The sequence below is a fragment of the Clarias gariepinus genome, chromosome 2 (genome assembly GCF_024256425.1).
Source record: "Clarias gariepinus isolate MV-2021 ecotype Netherlands chromosome 2, CGAR_prim_01v2, whole genome shotgun sequence".
Taxonomy (NCBI): Eukaryota; Metazoa; Chordata; class Actinopteri; order Siluriformes; family Clariidae; genus Clarias; species Clarias gariepinus.
In genome coordinates this window covers 16,065,576-16,082,617 of record NC_071101.1, presented here as the reverse complement: position 1 = coordinate 16,082,617, position 17,042 = coordinate 16,065,576, and the positions used below count along the sequence as shown (strand labels likewise).

Below are 17,042 nucleotides of genomic sequence, written 5' to 3'. Positions count from 1 at the left end.
CTAACAGGGCTTAAAGACTATGCTGCTGACAGCTTGATGCCAGAAACCACAGCTCATTTTTACAGGTCCAATGGTCTCCAGACCACGACAGGTTAGGGCTGTGTTGGCAGCTGAGGAAATACTCAACATCATCCGAGTAGACATATTGTGGACATAATGTAATTATATACTGTATAAAATGTTCAGTTATAATGTTATATTTAATTGGCTTATTTCATTGTAAATTTGCAGATACATATGCTGTGTCCTGATCTCCAGCAGGGATAGTAAGCAAGGAGACATATCAGGTTGGCCCAAATTAATGTAAGGATCTGTCCAGTCCTTGCTGCAGACTCATTAATTGTGCAACTCTGATTGGACATTTTGTCAATACTTAAGCACGTCCTGGTCCCTTAGTAACGCTCAGCGTTATTTTTCTATTGAGATATTTAAAAAGAAGCTAGTCGAATAAATAGATTTGCATTGTGTTAAATGTGGGAATTTAATTGGATGGAGTTCATTGAAGTTCCTCATATTTTTCACAAGGAAATTATAGTAAACCATTTACTTCTACTTCTTATAGACACTATAAAAGAAATTATGTAATTCTTTTTTTATTAGGTGAACAGGTCAAAGTAAGTTAGTACCAGACTCAGGTGCATTGCTTAGAGACATGCCCCCCTCTACACACACACAGAAAGAGAATTGCTTTATGGATTTCACTTAAGTCACTAAAGTTGCTGTAACAGCCCTCTATCTATTCATCTTCCCCAGCACTCTTTCTTTCTTCCAGATATTGAACTACTGGGCAGTTTCTTATAAAAGTGTGCAGCCTTTAAAATGTCAGACATTCGTCTACCTGTTCCTATTTATTTTTTCCCCAGCACACACCAAGGCGCATTCACACATATACAAACATAGCACAGGCGCAGCGAGATCTTCACGTACTTCACATCAAATACACACGCTTGCTTTTCATGATGTTCTACTTTCAAATGTTCATTTAAGCCAGGGACAGAGTGTGTGTCTTCCATTTGAACCTGTTCTTGAGGTTGCAACAAGAACACAGAGTCTGTTTAATGATATAATGGCCAATTTAGCCCCAGGGAAGTAATGAGGCTTTATACACAGTCAAACACACATCGATTTAATTCCCCTGTGCAGGGAAGGCTCTACTTACACACACACACACACACACACTCACTCACTCACACACACATTAATAACCTCTCGCAGAGATAAGAGCAGAGAGGAGATGGACAGTGGAGGAGGAAAGCGGAGATTGGTATTAACATGCACAAGGTTAAAGGACGATAGTGCAGTCAGAGACACAGCTTTTTAATGGTGGCGAGATGAAACCGCTTAGCTTATAATGAGGATTGAGCTGAATCATGGTCTTTTAGGTTTTTTTTTTTTTTTTTTTTTTACATTTTAGGGCCTTAAAGATTAAAGTGTAAACAAGCTGATGATACAGCAAAGTCCATTGCATTGCAAATCTCAATGATGTAATTAATATGTACTGAAATAAGATCAAATTAAAAAACATAAATTGTCTTTGCTTGAAAGTTACAACATATCGTATGTGGTAGCACTCAGTGGTTATGTGGTAGCACTTAGTGTTAGCTTTGTCGCCTTGCACCTCCAGTGTCTGGGTTCGATTCCCACCTCCGGTATGTGTGCATGTTCTCTCCGTGCTTGGTGGATTTCTTCTGGGTACTCCAGTTTCCTCCCACAGTCCAAAGACAAGCAGAATAGGCTTATTTCCCATATTTGTGTGTGTGTTTATGTGCTTTGCGATGAACTGAAACTCCCTGTCCAGGGTGTACCCCGCTTCGTGCATTCTGGGTTTAGCGGTATAGCCCGCGAGTGAGTGTATTTGTGGTGCTGTAGCTTAGTGGTTGGCCATGTTGCCTCCGACCTTCTTCAAGTTTGTCTCCAGGCATGTGCACATACTGTAGAGTAGCATGTTTTGATGGGTTTCCTAGAGGTACTCAATCTAGATTGATTGCCATTTCTAAATTTCCCATAGTATGTGAATGGGTGGTTGAGTGTTTATGCTTTTTCGTTGTGATGGGTTGGCATCGCATCCAGGGTGTCCCCTGCCTTGTGCCTCCTACGGACTTCAGAGAATAAGTGTTTTATTTGTGTATTTATTGTATTATTGTGTAAGTGTAATTATTATTTTATTAATTGGCACAATAGTGTCTGCATATTGAGCAGCTTTTGTAAGGCTCCTCATGGTACAGGCCAGTTAGGTTTCTTTATTAATATAATTTTACAGTTGTTATTGCTGTTTTGGTCACGACAGGATACATACAACAGCACACAAATGTAGCGCTCTATTTTTCCAGCTCACATGTGTCATGTGTCAGCTCGGTCAGCTTTAGTTTGGCACACTACTGGAAGCCTCTACAGCACATATCTGTCTGGGCAGATGCTTGCAACTCACAAGAGGAGAAGCTACTCACCGGTGAAATAAAAGTAATGGACAATAGTAATCGTCTGCCACTAGGGGTCACACAGGGCAGTAGTGGCTCATACTGTTAATTCTCTGGGTTGCTGAGCAGAGGGTTGGCGGTTCAAGATGGAGGGTTAATGCTGAGTTGCAAAACCAAGTAAATTTTGATGTGGGGCATTGTCAGTGATAATGCCATGCATGAAATATTGGGTGAGTTGCAACTTGAAGGGTATGTGGTATAAAAACTCTGCCAATAACTTGTTGATCAAATGGTCTGATGTGACGACTTTAAGAAAAAGCAGAGCCCATGGGGAAAAGAGCCACCATCATGCAGCGGGAGTCCCTTGTTTAATGTCTTTTTATTATACACACACACTAAGCCTAGCTGCAGAGTGTTATTTGGACTTGGTCTGGTGGGCAATTTAAAGTGCTTTCAAGTGAAGGTGGCGATTAATTTTATGTAACACAATGATGCCAAAGCACTGATTCTAATGCACTGTTTCTATTGTAGCAGCTCATTCATAAGGGCTTGTTAATACGCAGTAGAAATGCTAACATTATATAACAAAATATATTATATTATATTATATGATACCAGTTCTAATTCTATGTTTTTTGTTTATTGAATTATTTTCTACATTCTAGAACAATACTGGAGCTATTAAAAATATGAAATAACACATGGAATTATGTAATTAAGTAAAAAAAAAAAACATTTTGTAAGGTTAGCTGTTCTGGAATAGCTCTTTCAAGAACAGTGTTGTATGCTGTGTAATACTCAAGACATGCTATCTGATTCTCACGCTACTCTGAATACTAGTAGCACTATGGGGTTACGCGCAAGGCAGGAGCGCAGGTTCACCTGGCGTAGTTCAGCACAGGTTGAGTCCTCTTGGCCGCCGGGCGTGCGAGGCGCATGGCACAGAGTGGGAGGCACTTTTGACATAGAGGCTGCAGGGCATGATTAAAGGCAGGCTGCTTCCTTGTAGAAGTCAGAGTCTGCGGATACAGGAAAAAAACATAAATGTGTGTACTAAAAGAACGTACTCACCGGACTTGCCTTGGTCCTTTTATAGGCCGTGTATGTCAACAAAATGGTGAGCCATAATCAGCGTCCAGGCCCGGTAAATTGGGACGCCCTGCCCTTCCCCTGCACACAAAGGAGCTGTCCAAGGTGCTGCAGGCTCGCGGAGCTGTCCGATGTAAAAAGGCACTGGCGTTCAACCTGCAATCACAATGAGCTTAAAAACTTTATCATCCATAAGAGCAATAAAAAAACATGGATCCTTCATCAACTCCAGTGCTCTTTGTCATCAATCTGTCTGTCAAACCTCAAACCTGTCTGTCCATAGACACAGCCTCATGATGAAAATGTAATATGCGTAGATTTATGTAAGCTGAAAGCTTCCCAGACACTTTAAACAATATGCTTGCTTGTGGATTCACTGCTGAGAAGATAATGGTAAATGATGCTCTTGTGGCTAAGGGATTTTTAAGGGAGTTATTCTGTGTAAGCACCAAGATATCAGCAGTGGTAATTTACCACATGGTTCTGGAAAGTGCTGGAGTTGCAGACTGATACAGCATTTCAGCACCTTAATAACAATCTGTGTTATCAGGCTAATCATGCTAAAATTACTATCGGCTATTCACAGTTGTAAACTGCTAACAGAGAAAGAGAGAGAGAGTTGGTGTGTACAGGCATTCTATTTATTTCTTGAATCAGAGACAGGATTATATGGTTTATTTTTCTTATCTAGAGCCCCCCGACACACACACACACACACACACACACACACACACACACACACACACGTAGATTAAATAGGATCACACTATCTACCATATTAATTAGTGATTTTATTGTCCTTGTGTGTGTGTGTGTGTGTGTGTGTGTGTGTGTGTGTGTGGCCACCTACAGTATTCTGTAAGAGATAATGATTCAAGTATAAGATTCACATGCTTACCCAGCAGTTTTTGCATCGTTATCTGCTGCTAAATGCTGACTCGGGAAAACATCACAAATCTTTCTTTCCAGATTGGTGTCACTGGTTTTCGACTGGTCCCCATTCCGTCATGATTAAAAAAATTGTAATAAACTGACCCAAACTGGTGTAAATATTTCAGAACAGCCCAAATGCCTTCAAACTTATGTTCATTTAACATGCTACAGCTTGGAAAAGGGGGTGGGGGTGGGGGTGGGGGGGGATTTAAGAGACGAAGGCTTGTAGGCCAGAGGCACTGACACTATACACTGTACATTTGAGAACTGCTGTAATATGACACTAGTATACTATATGGCCAAAAGTATGTGGACATATGATAATCACAAACAAATGCCTTTTTTCCCCCAAAAAAAGATTTAAAAGCAGAAAATTATCCACAATGCCAGTGATTCTCTTAATTTAAATAAAAAAAGCTTAAACAGGTTCCAGCATGACAAAAATCTCTAAAAGAGTTCTTTAAGAGAAAATTCGTATTGTGAAATGCATTTTTCCACAGGAAATATTGTCAATGTACATAATCTGTTCCAGGCAGGCACAAATATTATAAATATTACAGATTTCCAACACTATACAGTGAAACCTCCGATTACGAGTAACGCGGTTTGAGAGTGTTCCGCAAGACGAGCAAAGATTTTTAATAAATTTTTATTTGGAAAACGAACAAGTCCTGGTTTACAAGCACCGAGTATCATGTATCACACATGCACTTCTTGTTTTGACGGTGAGCATCATGTGATCACAACTGAACCAACGTTTTTTTTCTTTCTTGCGCTGCAGAATTGTGGTTAAATCGTCTCCCCTGCTGGGTCTTAGTGCCCGTCTCTTACTGGTATAATTAACATCAGTGCACGTGTGTACTGTTTACGTGTGTACACTGTGACCATGTGTGTGTGTAAAACATATTTCATTTTGTGTTTGTAAGCACGTATACTGTTTCTTATAACACACGTGTGTACATAATTCGAGTGTGTTCAGCGAGAGTGCGCTTCACACACACACACACACACACACACACACACACACACACACACAAACACACTTGCATTCAGAATGTGTGTGTATTTGTGTGTGTGTGAGTGAAGCAGCAAGGGTGTGCTTCAAACACACACTTTCTGTTCTTCACAGAAACACTGCTTTGTCACGATTCTTTTCAAAGGTAAAGTGCAAAACAGTCTTTCTGTTAATGTGTGTTTATGAGGCCTCCGAGTGGTGCAGTGGTAAAGTACTTGCCCTACCATCCAGAGATTGCTGGTTCGAACCCTGGGTGATGCTGTTTTCCTCTCACAGCCAGAGGCCTAGAGAGAGCTGATTGGCCGAGCTTTGTCAGGGGGGAGGGATGAGGGGTACTCGCGCTCCCACATGAATTACGGCTCTGTGAGCTCACGCGTACGGAAGTAGCGGCTAGCGCTTTCCTCCGAGTGTGTTACTCCGCCCCTAACGGTGCGTGAGCAAGCAGTTTGAAAAGATGCGGTTGGCTGGCGTCACGCGGTTCGGAGGAAACACGGGATAGTCTTCGCCCTCCCGACTGAATGGTACAGTAGTAGTAGCCTTAATGTGGCTACTACAACCACTCAGACACTACAACATCCTAGCGACAGGGAGGAATGGGCTACGACTAATATTGGGGAGAAAATTGGAAAAAAAAAAAAAAAATGTGTTTATGTGAAATTCAAATAAGAAAGGTTTACTGTGTAATAAAGTCTTGTTAGAAGTTAAAAAATCCATTTTCTCCCTCAGCCTCTCTTATGTGTGTGCGCACGCCTAAGTTGACACCGAGCTGGTTTATACACTCTCTCGGGGCGGGAGGGGCTTTACACACACACACACACACACACACACACACACACACACACACACACACACAGCGTGACACAATTGAGTGGAAACACTTAACTTTTTTTTTTTTACTTTTTTAAAAGGTAAATTGCAGGTTGATTTGTTTTAATATATTTTTATTTTATATATATATATATATATATATATATATATATATATATTGTGTTAATTATTTTGATGTATTTATTTTTTGGGTTGTGAAATGAATAATTTGAGTTTCCATTATTTCTTATAGAAAAATTTGGTTTACGAGTGTTTTGGAATGCAAGCCCGCTTCCGGAATGAATTATGCTCATAATTCAAGGTTCCACTGTACTTAAATTTTTGTATATAAAAACAATCAAAACATTAGGAAAGACAGTATAAATTGTACTGTATAGTATAGAATAAATGAAATAAATTGACTTTAGATTAAATCTCTCTTAACCTTAATTTATGATTCCTCGTGGCACAGAAAGCTTTAAAAAATGACGTTAAAAAAAAAAAAATGCAAACTCTTTTCGCTTGGCCTTCCAGTGACGAAGACAAGTTTTTTAAAGACTTCCGTAGGTACAAGCCGGACATACTGTACGCGTAACGTAGACGCGACCCGGCATTCGGTTTGGCTCAATCCTTCGTATGCGGAGGCAAACTGGAGAAAATTTGTAAGGCGAGGCATCCGCATGGTGAGGTACCACTGTACACACTGTGGGCTCAACAAGGTTTGCTAAAACTGAAGTGAAGGACCTTAAACACCTTTTATGATGACTAAGTGTGTGTCTGGTCTTCTTAGCTGACACCAATGTCTCGGTAATGTTGCAGGATTTTTATTGTGTCTGGGATTTGGGCACGGCATACCAGACCTCATACCAGCTTTTGCTCAAGGAGACTTTCTCCATCTTTCAGATAATCTTTTATGTTCCTACTTCTGTATTGTTAGCAAGAAAGCCAGACTAAGGGGCAGCACTGAGACCATGAGACCCTGGCAGAGTGAAACACTCACACTCACCCTGAAAGAGCTAATGATTGGGAAGGTGTGCCAAATGTGTCTCTTGTTGATAGGAATGAATCACATATACCTCAGACTATTTTTTTATATATCATTACAGACAATAATATGTGGGTGTGCAGTTAAAAAAAATTTTTTTTTACATAATTTTCCACAAATGCTTTGTGGTTTTTGTGCATTAAACCTAAAAGAGAAAGCAAGAGACCAAGAGGAAGAGAGAGAGAGAGAGAGAGAGAGAGAGAGAGAGAGAAATGCTGGAGTTGCATCTTAGTTTCACAATCCAAATGCATTTTTTTCCTGCTGAGTCATTAACTCTGATTTCAGAAGGTTGAAAGCAACTCTCTCTCTCTCTCTCTCTCTCTCTGCGCACGTGTGTGTGTCGCACTCTGACCAAAACCGTGTTGGAACTGCCTAACTGGCATATTATAATAATGTGATACACTTATTCATTCAAACATACAAATTGTCCTTTAATGCTTAAAAAAAGAGAGCTAGGACTCTGTGAAGGACAGAGATCTATAAACAACAGGGATCTGTAATGGTCAGGTATGTGTGAAGAGAAGAGATCTGTAAAAAATAAGGCTCTGTAAAAACAGAGGAATGTAAACTAACTAACTAACAAACTAAATACAAAATAAACCTTGGATTGCGAGCATAATTCATTACAGAAGCGTGCAAAATATAAAGGAAAAAAATACCTGCACTTTACTTTATCATAGCTTTAGTGATTGAGACCGGGGGGGCTTCCACACACACGCGTGCACACACACACACACGCACACATTAGTTTGCCGACATTGACTCTTAATCACACAAACGTGTACACACACATGGACACATGGACACACACACCTCTTTGCTGACATTGCCACTAACCCGCACACTCACGCACACACACACACACACACACACACACACACACACACACATCAATTTATTGACTGAGACTCTAACTTACTCAAGCAAACACACACACACACACACACACACACACTGGCATACTGACAGAGACTCTCACTCACAAAAGCTCTCACACACACGCACACAAGTGGTCACAGTGTTATAGTAAACAGTATATGTGTGGACAGATGTTGTCTATACAAGTCACACACTTTTAAAATAAAGAGGCAGTAAAACATTCATTAACTTTTTGAACAGCTAAAAACTTTAAAGTCAGTAAAATTACAGAATCAGTGAAAATAGTGTAGGTGTTAACGGTCCTGTGATAACCATGCACTTGCACACACGCATGCATCATATGCACTGTGGTACTGTAGGCTGTCACATGAAAGATTTGATGATGAAACAGTTTGGTGTTCAAAGCTGCAGGTTCAAGGACGCACTGCTGAACAAGGTGTCATTTTGTTTTTTGTCATTTTGCGTTTCCAGGGTTGGGGTTCGATCCAGATGGTATGTTCTCCCTGTGCTGTGTGGGTTTATTCTGGGTACTCCGGTTTCCTCCATTACTCCGAAGGAATTAGTTGTAGGCTGATTGGCCCCTGGCTTTGTGCCCTGAGCACCCTGGGATAGGTTCCAGCCCCAACCTCAACCGACATAGGAGAATTATGGAAAATGGATACATTGACATTAAAACTGAATTTCTGTGACCATCCTAAAGTCGATTATACAGCACTTTACCCTAACAACACTTCCACACATAAATGTGGATCATAAATTTGGTATACTGTATAGAAGAATGTGCTGTTGTGTTCCTGCGTTCTTCTTTTCCACTAGAATTACATTAAAGCTCCTTTCACAGTAACCCTTTTTTTTAACTGTCAGCACAGTCTTTACCTGTAACTTCAGACGAGGTCAGAATGTAGAATAGGTTTTAAAAAATCCAGTAAAAAGGAATCACAAAAGCCCTGAACAGTATTAAATGGCATCATTTTTCCTCACTCGGCCAATCAAGTTGCAAAGTGCAAAGTAGCAACTTTTAAGAATAGAGGGCCACTGGGAATATAAACAGCTATAAAGTATGTTAAATGAGATACATTTCAATGCCTGTGACAGCTATGGGTGAGATCTGTTACTTTTTTTCATATTAGTGAAAAAATGCACTTCTGGCAGTTGTTTTTTTCCATACAAAAAGGTCTAGTGGGAATACAGCCTAGGGCTTAGGCATACCAGTTTTGTCACCTAAATTGCAAGAGAAGTTAGACATGCATTTAACATTTTTTCTTAGAGCAGGCCTTTTTAAAGTTGTATTCAAAAGACCACTTGTACGGAAGAAAAAAATGAACATGCAGTATTTTCTGAACATACACCAATAAGTCATTGGAATACAACCATTAACATCAGTTGCGGGACGGGGCCTCTGTAATACGTACAGACTTGTTTGTCCGGCACATCCCAGGGGTGTTTGATCAGATAGGGATCTAGGGAGTTTAGAGGCAAGTAAAAATTAGATTAAATCTTACATGAGATCAGGGCCTGTATCTTAGAGAATAAGCATCTCAAAATCACTTCTTGGAATCGCTCTGATAATTTGGGACTTAAAAAACTCCTACCTTAGAGTAGGACATTAAAGTTATTCCTACTCTTACTTTCAGCGAGGAGTAGGACTGCTCCTAGGAAAGTGTTAGGTGTCACAGTTTACCACACTGAGAGCCACAAAGCTCTGTGGCTTATGTAAGTTATTAGTCCAGCAGATTCCTTATATCTACAACTCGATTCTAAAATAAGAATTTTATATATTAATTTGATTTAAACTCAGAGTTTGCTACTTGAGAATAATTGTGACGGTGGTTTTTAGCCAATTACCAATACAGAATCCCTGGACCATTTCAACTCTGTGGTTTCTAGTTTAGTGGAGATAAAGCACAAAACAATCTCTTTCAACTCACAGACCATGGAACACTGTAAGGAGTTTGCCTTGGTGCTGCTTTTAAACTGCATCCTGTGGATACATACTGGGACACTGTGGGTGTTTCAGGTCTTTTAACATAAGGTGACCCAGCTGGAAGTGATCAGCACCCAGTCTGTGTCCTACAGTCTTGCCCTTTTAACCCAAAGCCATCTTGCGGCTCTCTCTTTGTGACATCAGTAATAGATTTTATGGCCCTCCTTTCTTCCAACCCCACAGTGCCTAAGCTTAGTCAGGACTTTACAAAGCGAGTGAACTGCAGAACCTTGGCGGATGACCTCTATTGGTTTACTGATGATACTGTATGCATGTTTAATGTCAGCTTGATCACAGACATTTTTTGCACAGTTAGGTACCATGCATACAAAAATGTTTTAAGGTAAAAGACCTGATCTTATACACCCCTCTTATAAATAAGACCAGATTCGGTCTTGCGTGCAGAATCAAGTATATGGTCCAGAAGTGTCGTGTCTCTTGTCATGTCTCTTGTCTTAGAAAACATTGATTATACTGTATAGAGCAGAATTTCTCATAATTGTAATACAACAATTCAAACTATATTTGTCACATACACAACCATATGCATTATAATATGCAGTGAAAACGTTATACAACTGTCCATGTCCATAATAATAGAAAATTAAAAAAATTAGGAACTAGACAATGTCGCTATTGTCCCACAGTGCCACCGTTCTCATTCTGCAGTATCATGAAGGACAACAAAAACAGGTGTTCGTATGCTTGCTCTTGTGTGTGTTGGTAAATAGATTTTCTTTGTGCAGTCCTATCAATTTACAAGAGACATTTAAAAAAGCAAGCAGTGTGCAAGCCTGCACCTGAGATTAACCACAAAATCAATCTGAGAGAGAGAGAGAGAGAGAGAGAGAGAGAGCAAGAGAGAGAGAAAATAAAGATATAAAGTAAATGAAGATTGCTTTAGTTGGTTTTTTCCACTAGTGGTGCTGCTCTGTATTTTGACACACACACGCTCCAGGCAAGATCAGATTGAATGAACTAATATCAGGGAAATTGGTTTAGGGTTTGTTCTATTTGTTTGTTTGTGGACATCCAGCTCAGCAGGACTGAGTAACAACAATAAGACAGGTGAGAATGGAAAGAGACAGTTTAAAAAAAAAACAAAAGAGCAATGCGGCAGCAGAAAGACAGGAAGATTGGTGGCTGTGTCTGAATAAATTAAAATGCAGTTAAGTAAGATTTTTCTTCATTAGAGCAATTAACACAGACAAATCCTGAAGCACCAGCATCATAAGTATTTTCATAATCATCTATAGTAATAAATGTTAGATTCAACAACCAGCACATGCGACACATGGAAGTAGAATCTGTAGATAAACATGAATGAGAGGAATTCAGGGTAGAAACAGCTAACCCTAACCAAGGTCATGCCTTAATTCAAAAATTTAATTGTGTTTGGTTCACAGAACCAGAGAACAGGCCCAGGAGACATGGGGAACCAGGATCCAAAACACACCAGCCTAAATGGAGGACTGATGATGGTAAGTTAACCTGGATATATTAGGCACATAGTGTATTAGTGTCGAAAAACAATTTTTATCAACATGTCCCTGCCTATTAGATGTTAAATGTAGGCAAGTGAAAATGAAATGTAATAAGTACAGATTATAAAGATGAAATCTGACAAAAGATCTGGGTTTGTATTTACTAAGCATCTCAGAATCACTACTTGGATTCGCTCTGAAAGATAATTTGGGACTAAAAATATTCCTACCTCAGAGTAGGACATAAAAGTTATTCCTACTCTCACTTTCAGCGAGGAGTAGGATTGCTCATAGGAAAGTGTTTAACGTCACAGTTTTAAAGTCACACTGAAAGTCGCAAAGCAGGATACAAATTTTTGTGAGGTGTAGTATTTATGATAGCTTTTTCTGGTTTTAAACTGTGGAAAATCAAAATGTTGAAATGAGTGCAGTTGTGTCAAAGCTTTATGCACATAAAGAAAACTCGGATGTGTGATTTGGCTGCATGTTACAGTATTCTGATCAGACTTCTCCAATTACAATTATTTCAAGCCCCTATAATAGAGCTGGGTATAGGACTGTCAGAATTTAAGCTGGAGAGAAAATGATTCTGTTTTGCTTGTGGCGTAAAATGTTAAGCAAAAATTAAAGTAAAGATACAGAGTGAGTGGTTTCACAAATTGCTGACCAATCAATGCCACCTGTCAGTTTGCCCATGTACCCCTGAGGAGTGTGATAACGGTAAACGTTGTAATCTCATCTTATAATGTAATCACAATCTGTTGATACACTTCAACATAAAAAATATGTATATAAGTCTTTTCTGACGGTCACATGATGGCATCAAAGTTTGTGTGACTACATTTTTTTGAGTAATGCAGCTCTATTTTAATAGACATTGTCGCCCTTTTATAAAGAACTGGCTTCAAAAACAAGAATTGAGGAGCTGACTCCTTGGAACCAGATACTGAGTAATTTACTGCAGAACTCAAGGACTGACTCAAAATGTGCTGAGTCCATAACTCAAAAACTGACTCCGTAACTGAACAGAACTGTCTACAGGGATGACTTTATAGCTTAAGTATTGACTCATTGCAGAACTTAAGAATGGATTCCAGTGCCTAGCCTAAAAAATGATTGCAGAAGCTGATCTAAAAAATGATTGCAGAACTCAAGAATTGGCTCTAAATCACATGAATTAATAACTTAAGAACTGTCTTTGTAACTCAAAAACACACTTCAAAACTCAAGAACTGATTTCAAAGCCTGAGCATTGACTTCAGAACTGACTCATGAACTCAAAAACTGCTACACAAGAGCAGACTCAAGAACTGACTCCATACAGCAGCTTTGGAAACATAAAACTAACTCAAACTCCTCACTCCATAAGCAGACTCTGTAACTCAACAACACACTCTAAAACTCTAGAACTGACTCTACACCTTAAAAACTAACCTATCAACTTTACAAGGCTATACTTATTTCCATGTCAATGCATTACTTTAAATAACTACCAATTCTCAAACTTCTAGCCTCATGTGATTGCATTAGTACATTCAGAGGTGGTTTTGATGGCTGTCTATTCTGTTTAGTACATTCAGAGGTGGTTTTGATGGCTGTCTATTCTGTTTTTTTCTTGCAAATTTGATCTGTTGCCATGGCGACTGCAGCCCCACTCACCAGTAATTGGGACACTGTGGTAGGTGGGAAAAGTGCTGACATTTCACCCCTGGGGTTCAGGAACCCTAATTGCATCTGAGGTTTATTTGAATAGGTATAATTAGGGCACTTGACCTCCTTATATAACAGAAAAAGTGAGATGGAAAGTGGGGGGTAATATACTGTATATGAATCAGAGTAAAATGCAGCAGAGAGCCTAACACTTCCCCCAGCGATCAGTGCCAATGCAATAAGATTAAAGTTGCCTGACAGATTAAACAAAAGACTTTTCAAAACCCACTAATCCAAAAGAGGATGGGTTTCCTTTTGAGTCTCGGAATGAGTTTGCTTGCCTTTGGCTTGTTGATCAGGGATCAGTGTTTATGTCGAGCTTTTGGATTATTTCTGTGTCTCAGTTGTTACTGTAAATGAAAGTAGCCTTGAATTATAGGACTGTGTTATCGGTATGCATACAGTACAGTATGAAGTTTTCAGCCAGAATAATGCTGATTTAGACGTACATCTATAAACCAAGTGAGCCGCAGTGGTGTAGCTCATTGCATACTGAGACAATGTTAGCTGGATGAGATACTGTATTCAAATGTTTAGTGATTGCAGTCAGATGCACAAAAAAAATCATGTATGAATAAGAACAACAAACTCATTACCACTACAGAGTCTTCATGTAAAGGTGCGCATTTATGTTTTCAGGCGCTTTTATGTAAAAAAATAAATAATAATAAAAAAAACAAGGCGGGAGAAAAACCCAACAGGCTGCTGTTCAGCCAGATGTGTGTGGGCCATTTATAAGCCAGGTGTGTAGATCATACCGCCATTCTGGACTGTATGCACTGATTTAATTAACCCACAGAGGGGCGACCTAGAGAGAAACAGCACCATACCTTATGTAACCTCTGACCCTAGCACCTGCCACGGTGCTACTGTTTTATCACTATGCAGGTGGAATCTCATGTTGTATTTCTTTAGGTAAGAAAGCAAGATATGATTAACATGTACAGGATGAACCGTCTGTGTGTGTTTTGAGTGTCTTACTGACTGACAGGTTATTAACTCAGAATCACTGAAATGAAATATACCACCTGGCATATGTTACTAACAAGGATCCCTGATGCAAGGTTACATTAGGGTTCAGGTCACTCCTATGTTTTTTTTTTTTTTTTCTATTTCTAATTTAATTAAAATCTATTGGGTTCTTGTTAAGGATTAGTCAAAGAGTGTTACTTTGTTAGCTCTTAATACTAGTTCTCGTGGAAAGGTAAATCATGGGTATATATCAGGGGTGTTCATGTCAAACTGGGACTTGTAATTAACTTTTTTGTGCAGCAAAGTTGTTAAAACAAATGGAAATTACAAGTTCAAACACAGTATGCTGATGAGACTCTTACCTGCAGTAAAACATCTAGGCTATTAAACACCCCAGGCTATTTCTATATGTTTGGGCCATTAAAGGAGTTCCTGGGAGGCCAGTGTTTCAGAACTGAAGCAGGCAGTCTGATCATGGCTCTGTCAAACAGAGAAACCTTCCTTCCTTGATGGTATCCAAACACCAGAAAAACACTGAGATAAGTGCATTAGTGTAGCAGGGGAAGTATAGAGAAATAAAGAAAGTGTTTAATTCTCATGACTGTATTCTGTTATTCTGCACAATCAATTGTCCGGGGTTGATTTTGACTTGAACACTCCTTGTGTTAATGTGTTCACTTTATTACCTTATCCCATACGGTGACTTCTACCTCTACGTCCATGTAAACGGATTGAGTTGTTGTCATCAAGCTTATTGAAGAAGTGAGAGCTCTTTATGACAGAAAGCGCTAAGGTTTTTAGTCTTTAGGATAGAGGACATTGCATTTTCTGGTTTCTTAGTACCATAACAAGCATTTTGCCTTATTAGCTTTGAGAGAATGGAGAGATGCTGCTGAGAGACTGTTTATACGGGTCTGGGTTTCCTGTGATAATTTACTACCAGACATTCCAGCCCAAGGATTTTTTTGAGAAGTAAAACTACATTCTTATAATATTTACTTCGTTTTTCCCCCTCAAAGTTATATTCATATTTGTGTGTCATCTCTATAAGCCCTGCAGTACAAATGGTTGCAGTACAAAATGTTTATGGTGGTGTGAAAGCGATACCTTGGAGTTTGATATTTTTGATAGAATATTGTATTAAATAATAAGCTTTACATTAGATAATTTTCCCAAATCCTATCCAATCCTAGTCCCAAATTATACTCAGTGTACTGTACGTGTGATGGGCTCAAGATCCCCTGTGACTTCTCTTAGTTTTACATTTGAACTAAACTGCTTTAACAATAAACTAAAATTGTTTTCTTTGTGATGTTTTAGATTCATTGGTTGCATCCGATTTCCGAATTTCTTTCCTTTTAGTCGAATTGAATTTATAAAAGATTCTATATTTTTAAGGTGACTAAACGCTTTGTAATACTATAAAATCTACAAACATTGATTCATTTAATGTCTAATATTTCTTTTTTGTTTGCTGGTAAAAACAGGCTCTTGAGAATCTGCTCACAAGTGGATGAAAAACTATTTTGTTTTAACAATCGACAGCTTGCCAGATATCTGGACAACTTGCTTAGATTGCCAATTAGTCCTGCCTCAATAGGCAGAAAAAAAAGTTCATTAGTCTCTCTGGAGCATGGACTGTAACACAGGGCAGACAGTGTGATTGAGTAGTCCAATTGCCAGGCCATTTTAATTATATTTAATTCCACTTAAAGGCGAATAAATAACCCGCCAAAAGTGAAAAGGTCAAGCACAGTCTTCTAACTGAGTATACGAATCAGTCAAGCAAACTATTACACTTATTACACTAAGCTGTCCAACATATAATGATGACAGTAATTACAAATAATAACAGATTAAAGTGCAAGTTTAATGTTGAGTCAGGAGATTTCTAGCCCTCTTGGAGCAGAATTAACCAATGGGGCAGAAAAGCTGTTAGGAATAACATTGACACTACTTCCTGCTCAAGCTCTAAAGTTAATGAAACACACCAGGCTTTATTTCCTATTATTGTTTAAGGGGAAAGCTTTGTAAGATAGTGTTAACAGCTATTAGAAACCGCATGGAAAAAGAAGCCGCTAAAAGCGCACTTGCGTTTTGGAGAAACATCTGAACTTGAAGATACAGAAAACTGTTATAAGAGGTATCTGCTGAAAACCAACCAACCAACCAACCGAACAAACAAACAATCATAAAACTGTTCTTTTCAGGGGGTTTTTAAGCACTCATCCTCATTTCCTCCCATATCAGTTTTGTTAACTTCTACCCACTCACTCCACCAATCTTTACTCCACACACCTCTACTTCATCTCCATTTATCTTGATTCAACTTTACACATCTTCATTTATCTCCATTCATCTCTACTCATATTTGTTCATCTCTTCTCATCTCCATTTATCCTCATTCATCTCAACTCATTTCCACTTATCCATATTCATCTAGATTCAGCTCTACTCATTCATAGTCTTTCGTAGATTTTCATTCATCTCTGCTCATCACTATTTAACTGTACTCAGATCCATTCATCTCTAACCATCTCCACCTATCTTTGCTTATCTCCATTCATTTATACTCATCCCCATCCATCTCTACTCATCTTCATTTATCTCTACTCATCCCCATCCATCTCTTCTCATCTAAGTTTATCCCTGTGTATCACCATTTATCTATACTCAAAAGTCTTAGGCACATGCAGATAAATGCTAT

General features: G+C 39.0%; 1 protein-coding gene across 1 annotated transcript in view; it reads left to right on the top strand.

Annotated features, from left to right (window-relative positions):
* The window catches only part of spock1 (SPARC (osteonectin), cwcv and kazal like domains proteoglycan 1), a 257,125-nt gene that overhangs the window by 142,808 nt on the left and 97,275 nt on the right, over positions 1-17,042 (top strand). Inside the window, exon 4 of the mRNA XM_053491188.1 lies at positions 11,576-11,650. Coding sequence (XP_053347163.1) covers positions 11,576-11,650 — 75 coding nt within the window. The remainder of the gene's footprint in view (positions 1-11,575; positions 11,651-17,042) is intronic.